The 14942-nt window shown below is 39.4% G+C and overlaps 1 protein-coding gene across 1 annotated transcript; it reads right to left on the bottom strand.

Moving 5' to 3' along the window:
* Positions 1-10814: 10814 nt before the first annotated feature.
* LOC119562344 lies at positions 10815-11716 on the bottom strand. The gene is made up of 4 exons (XM_037875508.1): positions 11658-11716; positions 11385-11601; positions 11197-11324; positions 10815-11136 (listed from the first exon to the last, which is right to left on the bottom strand). The coding sequence occupies exons 2-4, from the start codon at positions 11474-11476 to the stop codon at positions 10877-10879; spliced, it is 480 nt and encodes a 159-aa protein (XP_037731436.1). The 5' UTR covers positions 11477-11601; positions 11658-11716; the 3' UTR covers positions 10815-10876.
* Between the last annotated feature and the right edge of the window lie 3226 nt (positions 11717-14942).

Below are 14942 nucleotides of genomic sequence, written 5' to 3'. Positions count from 1 at the left end.
AATAAAGTTTTGGTTAAGTGGCTCGGGTTTTCAAGGACTAGCTGGATAAATAAGGAAGACCTTTTGTAGTATAATAAATGATTTATTTAAATAATTTTTATTTATATATTTATCTTATCTTATATTAAGTTTAATATTAATATTTTTGTACAATGTTTTAAACTAAAATTAAATATAATAAAATTACTTTTTACAAACTCAAAATCATTTTCATTTATATTTTCCAAAGTCTCGATCATAATAAAACATCTCCAATTCAACTGATTTATAAAAAAGTTCTTTTTCAATATGTTCCTTTGAAGGCTATTGAAGGCTATCTAATGATTCTCCATCGTTCACATAATTATTTTGTATCATCTCACCCAAGTAAAATGAACTTGATTCTAGCTATTCAACATTTTCTAAAATATCTTTTTCAATTAATCTCTGATGTTTTATTGATGTCGTACCATGGTCTTCATTACTTACTCTAAAAATTGTGTTTCATTAACATTACGTTTTCTGTTGTTATCTTTGCCACAAAGAACTTTTTTATTTACTTTAACTGTAGTTATTTTGTGTGCTTTTGATCTAAACATTGTTCTATTACCATATAGTGAGGCCCCAGATAATAAAACACTTTTATAGTGTTCAATTGTAAGATTTCGTGAACTCACTCCCGTTGCTTTATTATGTGAAGATTCAACTTGATCTATTCTATAACAATAAACCTTTGAGCACAGACCTACAAATTCTGTCATGAGTTTACCGTTAAGCTCATCTTTAAAAAGTCCTAAACTTTTTTTTGTTAACTCTTTTGAAGTTATATAGATTAATTCTTTCATCTGATTAGTCTGATGTATCAAATTTTGCTTCAAGATCATTACGAATATCTTTATAAAAATCTTCAGTTTTTATTGTATAGAGAAATGAATTTGTATCCATATAATTTAGGAGTAACTTTTCCTGAAATTTTGGCTTCATATATTGATAGTGAAAATCATACATTTTCCATTTCGATAAGTCTAATACTGCAAATTCCAAATACATTGGCTTATTAAATAGAACGGACAACCTTTTCATTTGAATTGCATAGAAATTATCATTAATTTTAGTTGCACCATGAAAATTGGATTTTGAAATTAAAGTTTTAGCGCAATGTGCTTTTCGTCCAGTCTTCCATCTTCCATTGTTTTTCCGTATACAGAATTATTCATTAATTTAAAAAAAATCTTTTTTCAAATTTATTTTTTGCTTTTTGCCTATGTACAGTATTTAGATCAATGTAATTCTTTAACCAAGGTTTTTCTAAGAATTGAACTCCTCTATGAATCTTTTTATGTACTAACCCATTCTGTATACATTGTTGCAAATTCCTATAATGTATTACATAATTTTTCTTATTTCCCAGGTCAGCAATTAATTTTTTTACCTTATCCTTTTTTGAGGCCAGACAATTTGACGGACAAAATGGAAGATCATTATGAAGATCATCTAAACGGTATGGATATATTAAGTCCACTTCAAAATAAATAACTGTAGTTGCTATTAAATGGAATATTATGAATATTAAAATAGTCTATGTCTGTAGTAGACATCCACTTAAAGTCTTTATATGGTAAAGGTTGTGACATTGCCCAACCATACAAGTTATTAGCATCCACATACATTAAAAATGAAGACTCCTTCGAGGAATCATAATCTGAGAAATATTTATTATTTGCTTTTTTATATCTATGACAACATTGAACTAAACCACCTCGAATGCTACTTTGAATAAATCAATACATATCTATATCTGTCAGCAATTCAAGTTGAATATTTGTAGTTTTCAACATTGCCTCCCAAGATAGACCTGGTGTCGTATAATACTGACCTGGGTCAAGTGAATAAATTTGCATACAAATTTTTCGAAAGTTTTCAAAAATGTCAGTTAAAAGGAATACATCAGTTTTCAAATATAATTCTAAATAATCTTTAAGAGTGGAACATGAGAAATGGGACCAAACTTTAAGAGCGTGATCATAATCTTCCTGAGAGCATTCCCTTTCCGTTAAATTACTATAGAATGCTTTCCTTGGTGGGAGGGAAGTTTCCTCGAGTCTACTAGCGGAATCTAAATATTCATAGGGAAATTCAATATCATTACTAAAAAATTACTTTACTGTATTCATTTGATCATCAACTAAATTTAAAGCTAGGGTATCTAAACTTGATGGCATAAATCTATACGTATCGAGAAAACGAATTTCAAAACTATTTCCACTAAAGCATTTAATTATTTTTGAAACAGAAATATAGTTTTCCTTATTTATTCGTATTACGGAAATTTCACCGAGAATCTTTCCCAACTCTTGTATAAATAAATGACAGTCGTATTTCGAAAAATTATGAAAAAATACTGGTATGAATTTGTTAACTTTATAATCCAAGTTACATTTAGAGTGGGCTGCACCTCTAAAGCGACCTGTGAAATGACAATGATCTCTAACCCTATCAGTCCCTAAAACTGTCTGACAAATAGAACAGTTCAATGAATTATCAAATTTTTGCTGGTCATTCAAAGTCATTTTCATAGAAACTATTTTATGTAAGTAGTCATCACTCAATTTAGTTAAATTTTTTATACCCTTGCAGAGGGTATATTGATTTCAGTCAGAAGTTTGCAACGCAGTGAAGGAGACGTTTCCGACCCCATAAAGTATATATATTCTTGATCAGCATGACTAGACGAGTCGATCTAGCCATGTCCGTCTGTCCGTCCGTTTCTACGCAAACTAGTCTCTCAGTTTTAAAGCTATCGGGCTGAAACTTTCCCAAAAGTCTTATATCTTTTGCAGGTAGTATATAAGTCGGAACCAGCCGGATCGGACAACTATATCTTATAGCTCCCATAGGAATAATCGGACAAAAAAATGAAAAAAAATTATATCTTTGATGTTTTTTAGCATATAAACTCCTAAGCTTGGAAATAACAATTTTTAAATAATTTTGAATTTTGAATTAAATTTTATCGAAATCGGACGACTACGTCATATAGCTGCCATAGGAACGATCGGAAAATTTGTGGAAAAATAATATGAAAAAAATTATAGCTTCGGTGTTTTTCAACATATAACCTCCAACGCTTGGAAATAACATTTTATAGTTAGTTCTGAATTTTGAATTAAATTTTATCAAAATCGGACGACTATGTCATATAGCTGCCATAGGAACGATCGCAAAATTGGTAGGAAAATAATATGTAACAAATTATAGCTTCGGTGTTTTTTAACATATAACCTCCTACGCTTGGAAATAACATTTTTTAATTAGTTCTGAGTTTCGAATTTAATTTTATCAAAATCGGACGACTATATCATATAGCTGCCATAGGAACGATCGGAAAATTGGTAGGAAAATAATATGAAACAAATTATAGCTTCGGTGTTTTTTGACATATTATCTTATACTATTGGGAATATAATTTTTTGTGTTTTTAAATTTAATAATTATAGCTGCAAGGGTATATAAGCTTCGGCTTGCCGAAGCTAACTTCCTTTCTTGTTTTTTTTAAATTTTTTTGCTATTGTTTTTTACTCTTGGCTTATATTAGTTTTTTAGTGTGTTTATAATATAAGGGGAAATTTGTGTATCGTTATTTAAAAACAAAAAATGTAAATTATAAGTTAAGGGTAAATAGAAAAATGTTTTCCCTCAATTATTATACGCGTTACTCGTAGAGTAAAAGGGTATACTAGATTCGTCGGAAAGTATGTAACAGGCAGAAGGAAGCGTTTCCGACCCCATAAAGTATATATATTCTTGATCAGGATCACTAGCCGAGTCGATCTAGCCATGTCCGTCTGTCCGTCTGTCCGTCTGTCTGCCCGTCCGGATGAACGCTGAGATCTCGGAAACTATAAGAGCTAGGCTATTGAGATTTGGCGTGCAGATTTCTGAGCTTCTTACGCAGCGCAAGTTTGTTTCAGTAGAGTGCCACGCCCACTCTAACGCCCACAAACCGCCCAAAACTGTGGCTCCTACAGTTTTGATGCTAGAATAAAAATTGTAACTGAAATGTATTGTTCTCATCAATACCTATCGATTGACCCAAAAAAAAAGTTTGCCACGCCCACTTTAACGCCCACAAACCGCCCACATACTTCAAAAAATCGTAAGTATGAACGCGGATATCTCGGAAAATATCAAAGATTCCGTAGGCTTGAGCGCAGCGCATGTTTGTTACGCCAATATGCCACGCCCACTCTAACGCCCACAAACCGCCCAAGCCTGTGGCGCCCACAATTTTCATGCTAGATAAAAAACTTTAACTGAATTGTATTGGTCTCGTCAATACTACAATACAATACAATATACTAGATTCGTCGGAAAGTATGTAACAGGCAGAAGGAAGCGTTTCCGACCCCATAAAGTATATATATTCTTGATCTCTACACTCAGGGAAAAACACCGTGCTCAAAACAAGTACAAGCAGCCTTGATTTAAGAAAAATTGCATGCTTAAAATTTAAGAACGTTCGTGCTCAAAAAATGCTCATATTGAGCACTTTTTGGATTTTTCATGTCTGCCAACTGTAATAATTCCCAACTGTTTATTCTGAAAGTACTCTGTTATAAGGCGCATAAATTAGACAGTGTTAATGCCCGTGAGCGGCAAGTCGTAAGTAAACTTAAAATATTAATATTATTTATATATATATCTCGTTTATTTCGTTACAGTTTCCAATACCTTTTTCTCTTACTAGCATAAAATAAAAACTCATTTTAATTTCATAATATTTATGTATTGATTTAAGAATTATTCGTCCTTAAATCATGCCTGGAACTATCTTACTTTATTATTAAATCGTTCTTGCTCTTATTCCAAATGTGACTTGATTTAAGAATTATTCATAATTGATTGAAGACCGAAAGTTTTTTTTGTGCTCGAAAGTAGTATTTTGTTCTCGCGTTCTGTATTTTCTATGCTTGGCGAAGTTTTGACACCGAAAATACTAGGTTCAAGCACCAAATACTTGATTTTTTTTCTGAGTGTAGCCGAGTCGATCTAGCCATGTCCGTCTGTCCGTCTGTCCGTATGAACGCTGAGATCTCGGAAACTATAAGAGCTACAATACTGGGATTAGGCATGCAGATTCCTGAGATTCCTGCGCAGCGCAAGTTTGTTTCAGAAGAGTGCCACGCCCACTCTAACGCCCACGAACCGCCCAAAACTGTGGCTCCTACAGTTTTGATGCTAGAATAAAATTTTAACTGAAATGTAATGTTCTCATCAATCACCACGCCCACTTTTACGCCCACTAACTTCAAAATATCGTACATATGAACGTGGATATCTTGGAAACTATAAAAGATAGAAAACTGGGATCTCAGACACTGCGTTGACATTTTACATGCTTCTGTTATGTGTTTATTTATATACTCTCCGGCTGACTCTCTAAAATGTTATAGAAGATAGATATGTGCTTCGAAAGGCTTACATAAAAACTTGCATTGGAGTAGCTTCATAAATTCCAAAATCGGTATCAGAGTGAAAGTTTTTAAAAAAAAATTTTACTTTGAGCTATGACAATATAATTTCAATAAACTTTCTCAAGTCCGCGAAACATTTTTTACTGTGAGCCACAGTTTTGGGCGGTTTGTGGGCGTTAGAGTGGGCGTGGCACTCTTCTAAAACAAACTTGCGCTGCGCAGGAATCTCAGGAATCTGCAAGCGAAATCCCAGTATTGTAGCTCTTATTATACCCGTTACTCGTAGAGTAAAAGGGTATACTAGATTCGTCGGAAAGTATGTAACAGGCAGAAGGAAGCGTTTCCGACCCCATAAAGTATAAATATTCTTGATCAGGATCACTAGCCGAGTCGATCTAGCCATGTCCGTCTGTCCGTCTAACCGTCTGTCCGTCTGTCCGGATGAACGCTGAGATCTCGGAAACTATGAAAACTAGGCTATTGAGATTTGGCGGGCAGATTCCTGAGCTCCTTACGCAGCGCAAGTTTGTTTCAGCAGAGTGCCACGCCCATTCTAACGCCCACAAACCGCCCAAAACTGTGGCTCCTACAGTTTTGATGCTAGAATAAAAATTTAAACTGAAATGTATTGTTCTCATCAATACCTATCGATTGATAAAAAAAAAGTTTGCCACGCCCACTTTTACGCCCACAAACCGCCAACAAACTTCAAAAAATCGTAAATATGAACGTGGATATCTCGGAAACTATCAAGGATAGAGAATTGGGATCTCAGATTTAGATTCCGCAGCCTTGTGCGCAGCGCACAAACCGCCCAAGCCTGTGGCGCCCACAATTTTCATGCTAGATAAAGGTCTCGTCAATACCTATCGATTGATCCAAAAAAATGTTTGCCACGCCCACTCTAACGCCCATAACGCTTAAATCTGTCTACCGCCGATAGGTGGCGCATTTCAATCTCGCTTTGCTGCTTGCATATCTCCATTTCCCTTTGGTCCCTTTAGCTGAGTAACGGGTATCTGATAGTCGAGGTACTCGACTATAGCGTTCTTCCTTGTAATTTTAAATGCAAACATATCCTATAAGATATCTTTCTGATACTAATTGCAAAATAAAAGTACTAGAATTAAAAAATCTTCTGCCATAGTATTAATATCCTTTTTTTTACGAATTAGAGCTATTTCTTCTGAGGCTTTTTATATCATTTCCCCCTTCAAGGTCCTAATTCGATAGAGTCATGCACGGAGCAGGATCGAAAATTTCAGTAGCTTCGCAGTTGGAAGATGAGCTAGATTTAAGCACTTAAGTCTACAAGCTTGACATTTTTGAGAAAACTAAGAAAATACTTGAGAAAGGGAAATTGTTTGCTGTTTAGCTGTATATCAGAGCGATACAGGTTGTCACAAAATAAGGATTCACTCTTCATGCAATAAAAAATGTTATCTACCTTTTCTGTGAACGATGCAGTTGATATAGCAACATTATTTGCGACTGTCTTAAGTTTAATAGTGTCAGAAATTGATTTAATAGTCGCTTTTTTTGCTTTGCCTAATAATTAAGTTGCATACTTAACCCTCATTTTTTTGAAAAGAACTAGGAAAAATGTGATTTCTTCTTCATTTTTTTTTCTGTTTTTTTTCCATGCGCATTACCGCGCGAATGCTCGAAGAGCATTGGAGCGGCATTTTCCGCGAGTTGCCGCTCCGACATTTTCTATTCTCGGAATCTTTCGGCTGTTATTGGGCCGAAAACAGAGCGTGCGAGCACAATTTTCCAATTTCTGGAACAGTGACTGTGTGTCACTGTAATTGAAAACTTAAACGAATTCCACTTATAGTGCGTGTATTTTCCAACTAAGAAATATGAATTTAATAAATATCATTTATTTAAGACCGGACGACATCGCTTGAGTGTGCGTTCCTCATGCCGCAGAGCGCCGTCCTGCCGCAGTGTGCGCGCACCTTAATTCTTTTCGAAGAGCCATTTCATCCATGTGTCATTTTTACTTTTTAGATCTAAGCACATTTTTTTGTTAAAGCCTAGTACTCACATCGACGAAAACCGCGAGCTAACCATAGGAGTGAGCGAGAGGCAAACAGGCGGCTAAAGGTTTTCGTCGGGTCTGTTTTTCAGCGTGGTACTCAGATGAGCTAAGGAAATACCAGAAAAAATACCAGATTTCGGGAGTGAATTTTCGATGAACGCCGTTAGCCGCGGCCCAAAGAATAAGAAATTTAATTTAATTTAAAAATTTTAAATGGAAGAAAAACCCCAAAAACGGTTAAAGGAGGTCAGTGCAGGTGAAAAAGGACGCCTTATCCAAGCTGTTGCCCATTATTGTGGGACTTCACCGACAGGAAGCAATATTACAACACGGCAAATCCGCGGAATAGTTGAAGTGCTGGAGGAGATCCACTAGAGAATCCCAGTGGGAAGGAACATGCCGAGTGGGACTTCGCTCTCTACATGGACATCCTGCCGGGCGTGTCCTGGCAAAGAAAGTAAGATCTAGCCAAAATAATTTGGTTGCGTTTTACTAATAGAAGTATCTTTTCAGCAGAACCACCAGTAATATGATCTCTGAAGACCTCTCCATTAGGACTCCGTACACCATAACCACCAGCTACTTGGCAGCTTAAGCGGAGCTGGAGGACGCGCTGCCTTCTACAGGGAGGAGGAAAATAGGGCGCCCGCTAAGGAACAGTTGGAGAAGCCATGTCCAGCCACTGCCAGGATGCTGGGCGACTTCCTGCAGCATCAGCGGATCAACCCTGTTCCCAATCCGGCTCCCATTTCCTCAAGGTCCAATATGCCTATTGGGACTCGGAGCTGGACTGCGGTGGCGCGAGAAAAATGGCGAAGCATCCGTGGGACGAAAAGGAACATTCGTTGAACATTCCATTTTTTTTAAATTTAATTTCTTTGTGTACCAGCAGACTCCTCCTTTTTAAATTTCTCCAATTGTTTTGTTTTCCGTTTGGCAACAAAATCAGCTGCTTGTCAGTAAGACCATGCTACATGCATCACACTACAAAGAATAAGATTTTTCGACTAGTGAAACTCTTAGCCGATCTGAGTACTAGGCTTAACTCATAAGAGATATTTTTCCGTCTAGACGTAGGAGACTTAAGTGAAGCCCATCGATTCACGGTTTTAATATGAGGTAAATTTTATTTTAATTTTTCCCTGAATGCAACGAATAATACATTTTTTAAACCAAACATTTTACATCGACGGTATATTTACATATAAGAAATTTGCTAAAGTTTTTTTAAACGTTACTTAAGTTTTTAACCAAGTTAATGACATCAACCAATAGCTTATGGTCTTTTACTCTCCAGTTTTGGTTTAAGAAATTGTATTTTTCTTACCATCATAGAGTACCTTCTCTGATTAAAAGTTTTTTATACCCCTTACTCGTAGAGTAAAAGGGTATACGAGATTCGTCGGAAAGTATGCAACAGGCAGAAGGAAGCGTTTGCCACCCCATAAAGTATACATATTCTTGATCAGGATCACTAGCCGAGTCTATCTAACCATGTCCGTCTGTCCGTCCGTCCGGTTGAACGCTGAGATCTCTATAAGAGCTAAGCTATTGGGATTTGGCATGCAGATTCCTGAGCTTCTTGCGCAGCGCAAGTTTCTTTCAGCAGGGTGCCACGCCCACTCTAACGCCCACTAACCGCCCAAAACTGTGGCTCCTACAGTTTTGATGCTAGAATAAACATTTTAACTGAAATGTATTGTTCTCATCAATACCTATCGATTGATTAAAAAAAAAGATTGCCACGCCCACTTTAACGCCCACAAACTTCTAAAAATCGTACATATGAACGCGGATATCTCAGAAACTATCAAAGACAGAGAATTGGTATTTCAGACTTAGATTCAGTAGCCTTGTACGCAGCGCAAGTTTGCTACGCGAACATGCCACGCCCACTCTAACGCCCACAAACCGCCCAAGCCTGTGGCGCCCACAATTTTCATGCTACATAAAAAATTTTAGCTGAAATGTGGATTTTGCCAGACCAAAATTAACAATTTAAAAACTATTTTGGCTGTTGTACAACAGCAAAATCTTAAGTTGAATCAGCTTTTATTGGCAGCCAATTCAGAGGAGTGGAATGACGACGAGTTGGATCTGTACGAAAGCATTTTTTCAGCAAAAGAGCAAATACCACGAAGTGTGTGGATGCTGGTACGTGCTCTTAAAATGTATTAAAAATACGATTAAAGAATGCGAATTATATTAAACAGAAGCGATACGGGACATTTTGGGAGAAGGATATACCCGAAAACAACGACGAGTTCTTCAAAGAGAGTTTTCGTATGGAGAAGAGGACCTTTTCGTTTTTGGTGGACCGACTTGGTGTTTTGCGGAAGAAGGACACCAACTGGCGAAATGCCATTCCTCTTGAAAAGCGGATCGCTATAGCCTTGTACACCTTGGGATCATCACCGGAATATCGTTCTATCGGAAGGCTTTTTGGAGTTGCACAGAACACTGTGTGCAAAATTCTCCACGAATTTTGCCGGGCACTCATTTTTGAGTTTGCCAGCGAGTTCATGTCAACGGACTATCTTACTCCAGAAAAAGTGGACGAGTGTGTCAAAGGATTCGAAGCAATCGGATTTCCCCAGTGCCTAGGGGCAATTGGTCAGACATAAATTCATTAAATCAGTTCATGGTCTTAGCAATGTATAATGTGTAGATGGTTGTCACATCGAAATAAAACCGTCAGCAGCAGAAGCAGTCGATCACCACAACTACAAAGGCTGGTACTCAATAGGATTACAGGTAAGCTGCATTCTTCTAAGAGCTCAACAATGTTCTAAACGCATTGTATTTTAAGTTTACTACAGATACAGATTTACCTATGTAAACATCGGCTCTGCTGGGCGCTGCAACGACTCCACTATATTTCAAAAGTCGAGCCTGTCAAGGAAAATGGTGTCTTCTTCGTTTCTTCACAAGGGAAATTTGAAGTTCTGGTGCTGCTTACCGTAAGCCGTACCCAAAACGAAATTTTAACTACAATCTGTCTAAAGCTAGGCGAGTGGGAGAAAATGCATTTGGCCATTTAAAGGCAAGATTTCGGTTTATTGTGAAAGGTCTTGACAGCCACTACAAGGATAATAATGCAGTCATTCTAGCCCGTTGCATTTTGAACAACATTTTAAATGAGCACAACAGCGCTATAAATGAAACTTGGCAACAGGCTGCAAATGACCTACGCGAACAACCAAATCGGACTAATATGTCTGCAGATTTTAGCCAACCTGCAGAAAAAATAAGAGCAGCTATTTCCCAATATTGTCTAAATGGTAACAAATAAAGTTTATAAAATATAAATCTGTTTGTTTTTTTTATAATTATAATATCACATTTCATTTTGGTCTATTTATTAAAAATAATAAATTTATTAGGAATTCGTTGATTTTCTTAACAGCTCCATCAAATAACGATTGGAATGGCTGTCTGCCATTCTCGACAATATTTCTGTCTGCGCTCTCTGCTCCTCCATTCTTTCTCGAGCTGTCTCCACAAGCTCCGACTTGTGGTCCACCTTTTCGCGCTTAGCAGGGGGCGCAGTGCTGCCTGAGCGTTGACTGCCGCTGCAGGTAAAGGCTTCCCTGTCATCTGGGTCTACATCCAAGAGCTCCACAAAGTATTCCCTAGTATCTGCAATAAATAAATTTTTTTAGATAATTTTAAACCAAAAATATAAGTGTGGGGACATACTCTCGTTCTCCAAGGTGTTCTGCTCCATGTTGTGGATGCTGTATGCGCCTAAAAACGAGTGGACCAACTCATAATGCTGCCACGAGGAAGGAGCGCCACCGCTTGGCCCCATTTTATTTTTTTCCTGCCTGCAAGGAAAAGTATCGTTGAGTGGATTTCCAATATGTTGTTGCGCGCATATAAGTTACCTGTACTTTTTGGTCAAGTTCTCTATTTTTGTTCGGACGTCCTTGTAGGACACATGAAACCCAGCTTCCATTAGGGTCTGGGCCATCTCCATTTATATATGGACATTTTTCTGGCTCCCCGCAACTCCTCGATGTTCTCCTGCCAAATATCGATGAGCAGGACCTCCATCTGCTTAGTCCACCTCAGTTTGCCACCGGCAGTTCGCGTATCTTGGTACTGTAAAATTAAAAGCAATGAATTATTACAAATATAAAGAGCATTTATGTTTATACCTATTGCTTTGTCGCCTTCCATTTTCAAAAGTTTCCCGTCATCATTGTTTACGTTTTCGTAGTGAATGTTCCACTGTCAACTTTCAAGAAGAAGAGGTTAGGGCTTCCACATGAAATTATCGCCTAACTATCGCATAAAGTAGTCCGTCAAATTTGGATGGGGAACTAACTGGGAAATTTTCGGAACGGCGAAACCTTATGGACCATTCGATCAACGGATGGTAGATGGTGGATGGATCTCTGTGGGAAGACCCTATTAGCGGGCGCTCTATTTTCCTCCTTCCTATAGAAGCCACCGCGTCCTCCAGCTCCGCCTAAGCTGCCAAGTAGCTGGTGGTTATGGTGTACGGAGTCCTAATGGAGAGGTCTTCGGAGATCATATTACTGGTGGTTCTGCTGAAAAGATTTTTCTATTAGTAAAACGCAATCCTTCCCACTGGGATTCTCTAGAGGATCTCCTCCAGCACGTCAACTATTCTGCGGACTTGCCCCTGTTGTGGTATTGCTTCCTGTCGGTGAAGTCCCACAATAATGGGCAACAGCTTGGATTAGGCGTGCTTTTTCATCTGCACTGACCTCCTTTAACCGTTTTTGGGGTTTTCTTCCATTTAAAATTTTTAAATTCCCCACCGCTTCTGCACGAACACCGCCAAAGATTAAATTTCTTATTCTTTGGGCCGCGGCTAACGGCGTTCATCGAAAATTCACTCCCGATATCTGGTATTTTGTCTGGTATTTCCTTAGCTCATCTGAGTACCGCGCTGAAAAACAGACCCGATGAAAAGCTTTAGCCGCCTGTTTGCCTCTCGCTTACTCCTATGGTTAGTTCGCGGTTTTCGTCGATGTGAGTACTAGGCCTTTAGAAAAGTGGTTTTAGAAAAGTCTGAGTACATATTTATTTTAGTATGTATATGTTTTTCACAAAGGTCAAAAGTGACCTTTGCAAGTCTTCAGTACATAACCGAGGACGACATCAAATCAGTCATCGGACCGATAGGTCTTAGGCCCATTTTAAGAGCATGGCTTTTGGATTGGAAAAAGGAGACGGTAAGTATTTAATAATACGCCCAAAAAACTGTTCGCCCGCATACGACACATTTTAGATTTTTTGTTTGAAAATTATAATAGTTCGGGGCTCAATCAGAATCAGTATTGGAGACAGAGCCTAATTCCACTCTAAATACTTCCCTAGGAACAAAATTTCTTATGATTTTCAAGTCAAAAGTTCTGATTAAGGTAAAACACTAATCATTTTAACAGAATGTGTAATTAATATTAAGTTGATTTATGACTTAGTCGAATTATTACAAGAAAGAGCTTGTTACAATGTTTGGTTTTTTTATGAAATAAACACTGAACACGACATAAAAGCTTTCAGTATAATCAGCCTTGTTAATGCTTTCAACGAGATTCAGGAGCAAAATGTCTTTTTGTTTCAAGTGTCATAAGGATTTTGTATCTCCCACATTATTAACAAGCCGCTTTAAGGATTACCATGTTACCCACTTGTTTTTTAAAGTTAGAGTGTAAGCAAGAAAGATGCAATCAAAAAAAAATATATATATTTAAGAAACTTTAGAGTGCACCTTGAAAAAATGCGCCGATGTAAAGGCATTCCCTTAAAATACGATGAAATGCCCAGTTATTCATTTCAAACATGTATGTTAGAACAAGATACCTCTGACCACATAAATCAATATAACTTGCCAGGTCTTGATTTAAAAAGCATAAATGTTTTGTAACGAACCGATTTTTGTATGTCTGCTCGCTACGAGATTCGTGCGGCTAGCTCAGAAGATTGTGTGTTCGTCCCACCAAATTTATATGACGTTACTGCCCCGTAGATCAGTGAGAAAACAAAGGGTTCAAATGGCAACAGTGGGATTTATTCTCGTGGTATTGGTACAGCGGGTGTGTGGCTGTGCTGGCTTCTGTATCTCCTTGCTCTGGTTCCGCCGGCTGCTGGTGCTCCTCCTTCTGGCTTGTCGACGCGTTGACTCGGCTTCCGCTTGGCTCCTGGGTCTCGGGACGCTCGTAGTGCCCGCCTCTGCTCACTCGCCGACGCGCTGCCTCGGGGTCGCTTGTTGCGCCTTAGACTCGCAGGGAGTTCGGCCTTGTGGGCTTAAGGAAGCGTCACCGTTCTCAGACTAGGGTGAACAAGCCTTGCTCTCCAGGCCGACGCCTTTCGAGGCAATACCTGTCCCTTGCTCTGTCCCGGACGGTCCCGCTAGGTTCTTGCTCAGATCGCGCTGACAGTCCAGGCTGTCGCCAGGAGGCTGCCTAGCGGTTCACTTTGCTTTACGCCTAGCGCAGACGAACGTTCCACCCGACTTCACCCTACTGCTTATCGTCCGTGACGCGCCTGCGCTCCCCAATGAGCTCCGCGCGGCGATGGTAACGTGGCTACCGGAAAATGTCTGCTGGCGTCGCTGCCGATGTCTTCTGCGTTGTCTCCTGACCAGTAGCTTGTCGTTCTGGCACTCTGGGAGTTGGGCGGTTGCTGTTCAGGAACTTCGCCGGTAATCGCAGGGCTCTCCAGGCGTTCACCTCTTGAAACCGCAAATCGATCTACCGCTCGTCCGTCACGCCAGGTCCTGCTCGGTCGGGCAAGGTACGCTGGGTCTCAGGCAACTTTCCTCCCCAAACTGACGGTTCCTCGTCGTAGGACTCTTCCGCTTGTCTCTGACAGACCCGCCGGGCGACTCGCCAGGGTGTGGTCGTGACAAAGTTGGAAAACGAACGCCTTGACTTAGCCGTGTTATGCCTTCCGGAACTCAGCCACTTGTGTCTTAATTCGGAGATTCCTGATGTCCCAATCCCGAACGTCTCGACGTGGCGATCTTGCTCCTTGTGTGCTTCCCACGGCGCTGCTTCCGACGACTCGCTTGGTTGTAGCTCCCTCGTAGATTACTTGCTTGACTGACTGTTCACTTGGTACTTTAACTGATCTTGAAGGCTTGACTCCTCGTGATCGACTGATCCAGCTGCCAGCGCTCTGCGGCCTTATATAGGGCCTCCGGGAACCGTTATTTCCCTTTTGCGCACGGCCCGCTGGATCTCTCCACTCCGGGTCCAAAGTCCGTGCCTCCTGGTTGACCCACTTGACCTTCATGTACCGCTTCCAATCGATGCTCCGCCCACTGCTGCCGTCCCGTTGATTCCCGTGATGCTTGTGGCACGCCTGTGTGCCACTCCACTGCCGAGATGTGGCACTTCTTCTCCCGGTCCAAAGTTCACGGGAGAGTCCAAAGTCCGGTGCAGTTCCGTTATCCGCTTTTGCACACG

The sequence above is a fragment of the Drosophila subpulchrella genome, unplaced genomic scaffold (genome assembly GCF_014743375.2).
Source record: "Drosophila subpulchrella strain 33 F10 #4 breed RU33 unplaced genomic scaffold, RU_Dsub_v1.1 Primary Assembly Seq422, whole genome shotgun sequence".
Classification (NCBI taxonomy): Eukaryota; Metazoa; Arthropoda; class Insecta; order Diptera; family Drosophilidae; genus Drosophila; species Drosophila subpulchrella.
The sequence above is the reverse complement of the archived record's forward strand: the minus strand, read 5'-3'. Positions and strand labels throughout refer to the sequence as shown.

Coding starts and splice junctions, on each gene's coding strand:
- LOC119562344 (XM_037875508.1), bottom strand. CDS start 11,476: ATGGAGATGGCCCAGACCCTAATGGAAGCTGGGTTTCATGTGTCCTAC. Junction 11,325..11,384: donor AACTTGACCAAAAAGTACAG/GTAACTTATATG, acceptor TTTTCCTTGCAG/GCAGGAAAAAAATAAAATGG. Junction 11,137..11,196: donor GAACACCTTGGAGAACGAGA/GTATGTCCCCAC, acceptor TATTTATTGCAG/ATACTAGGGAATACTTTGTG.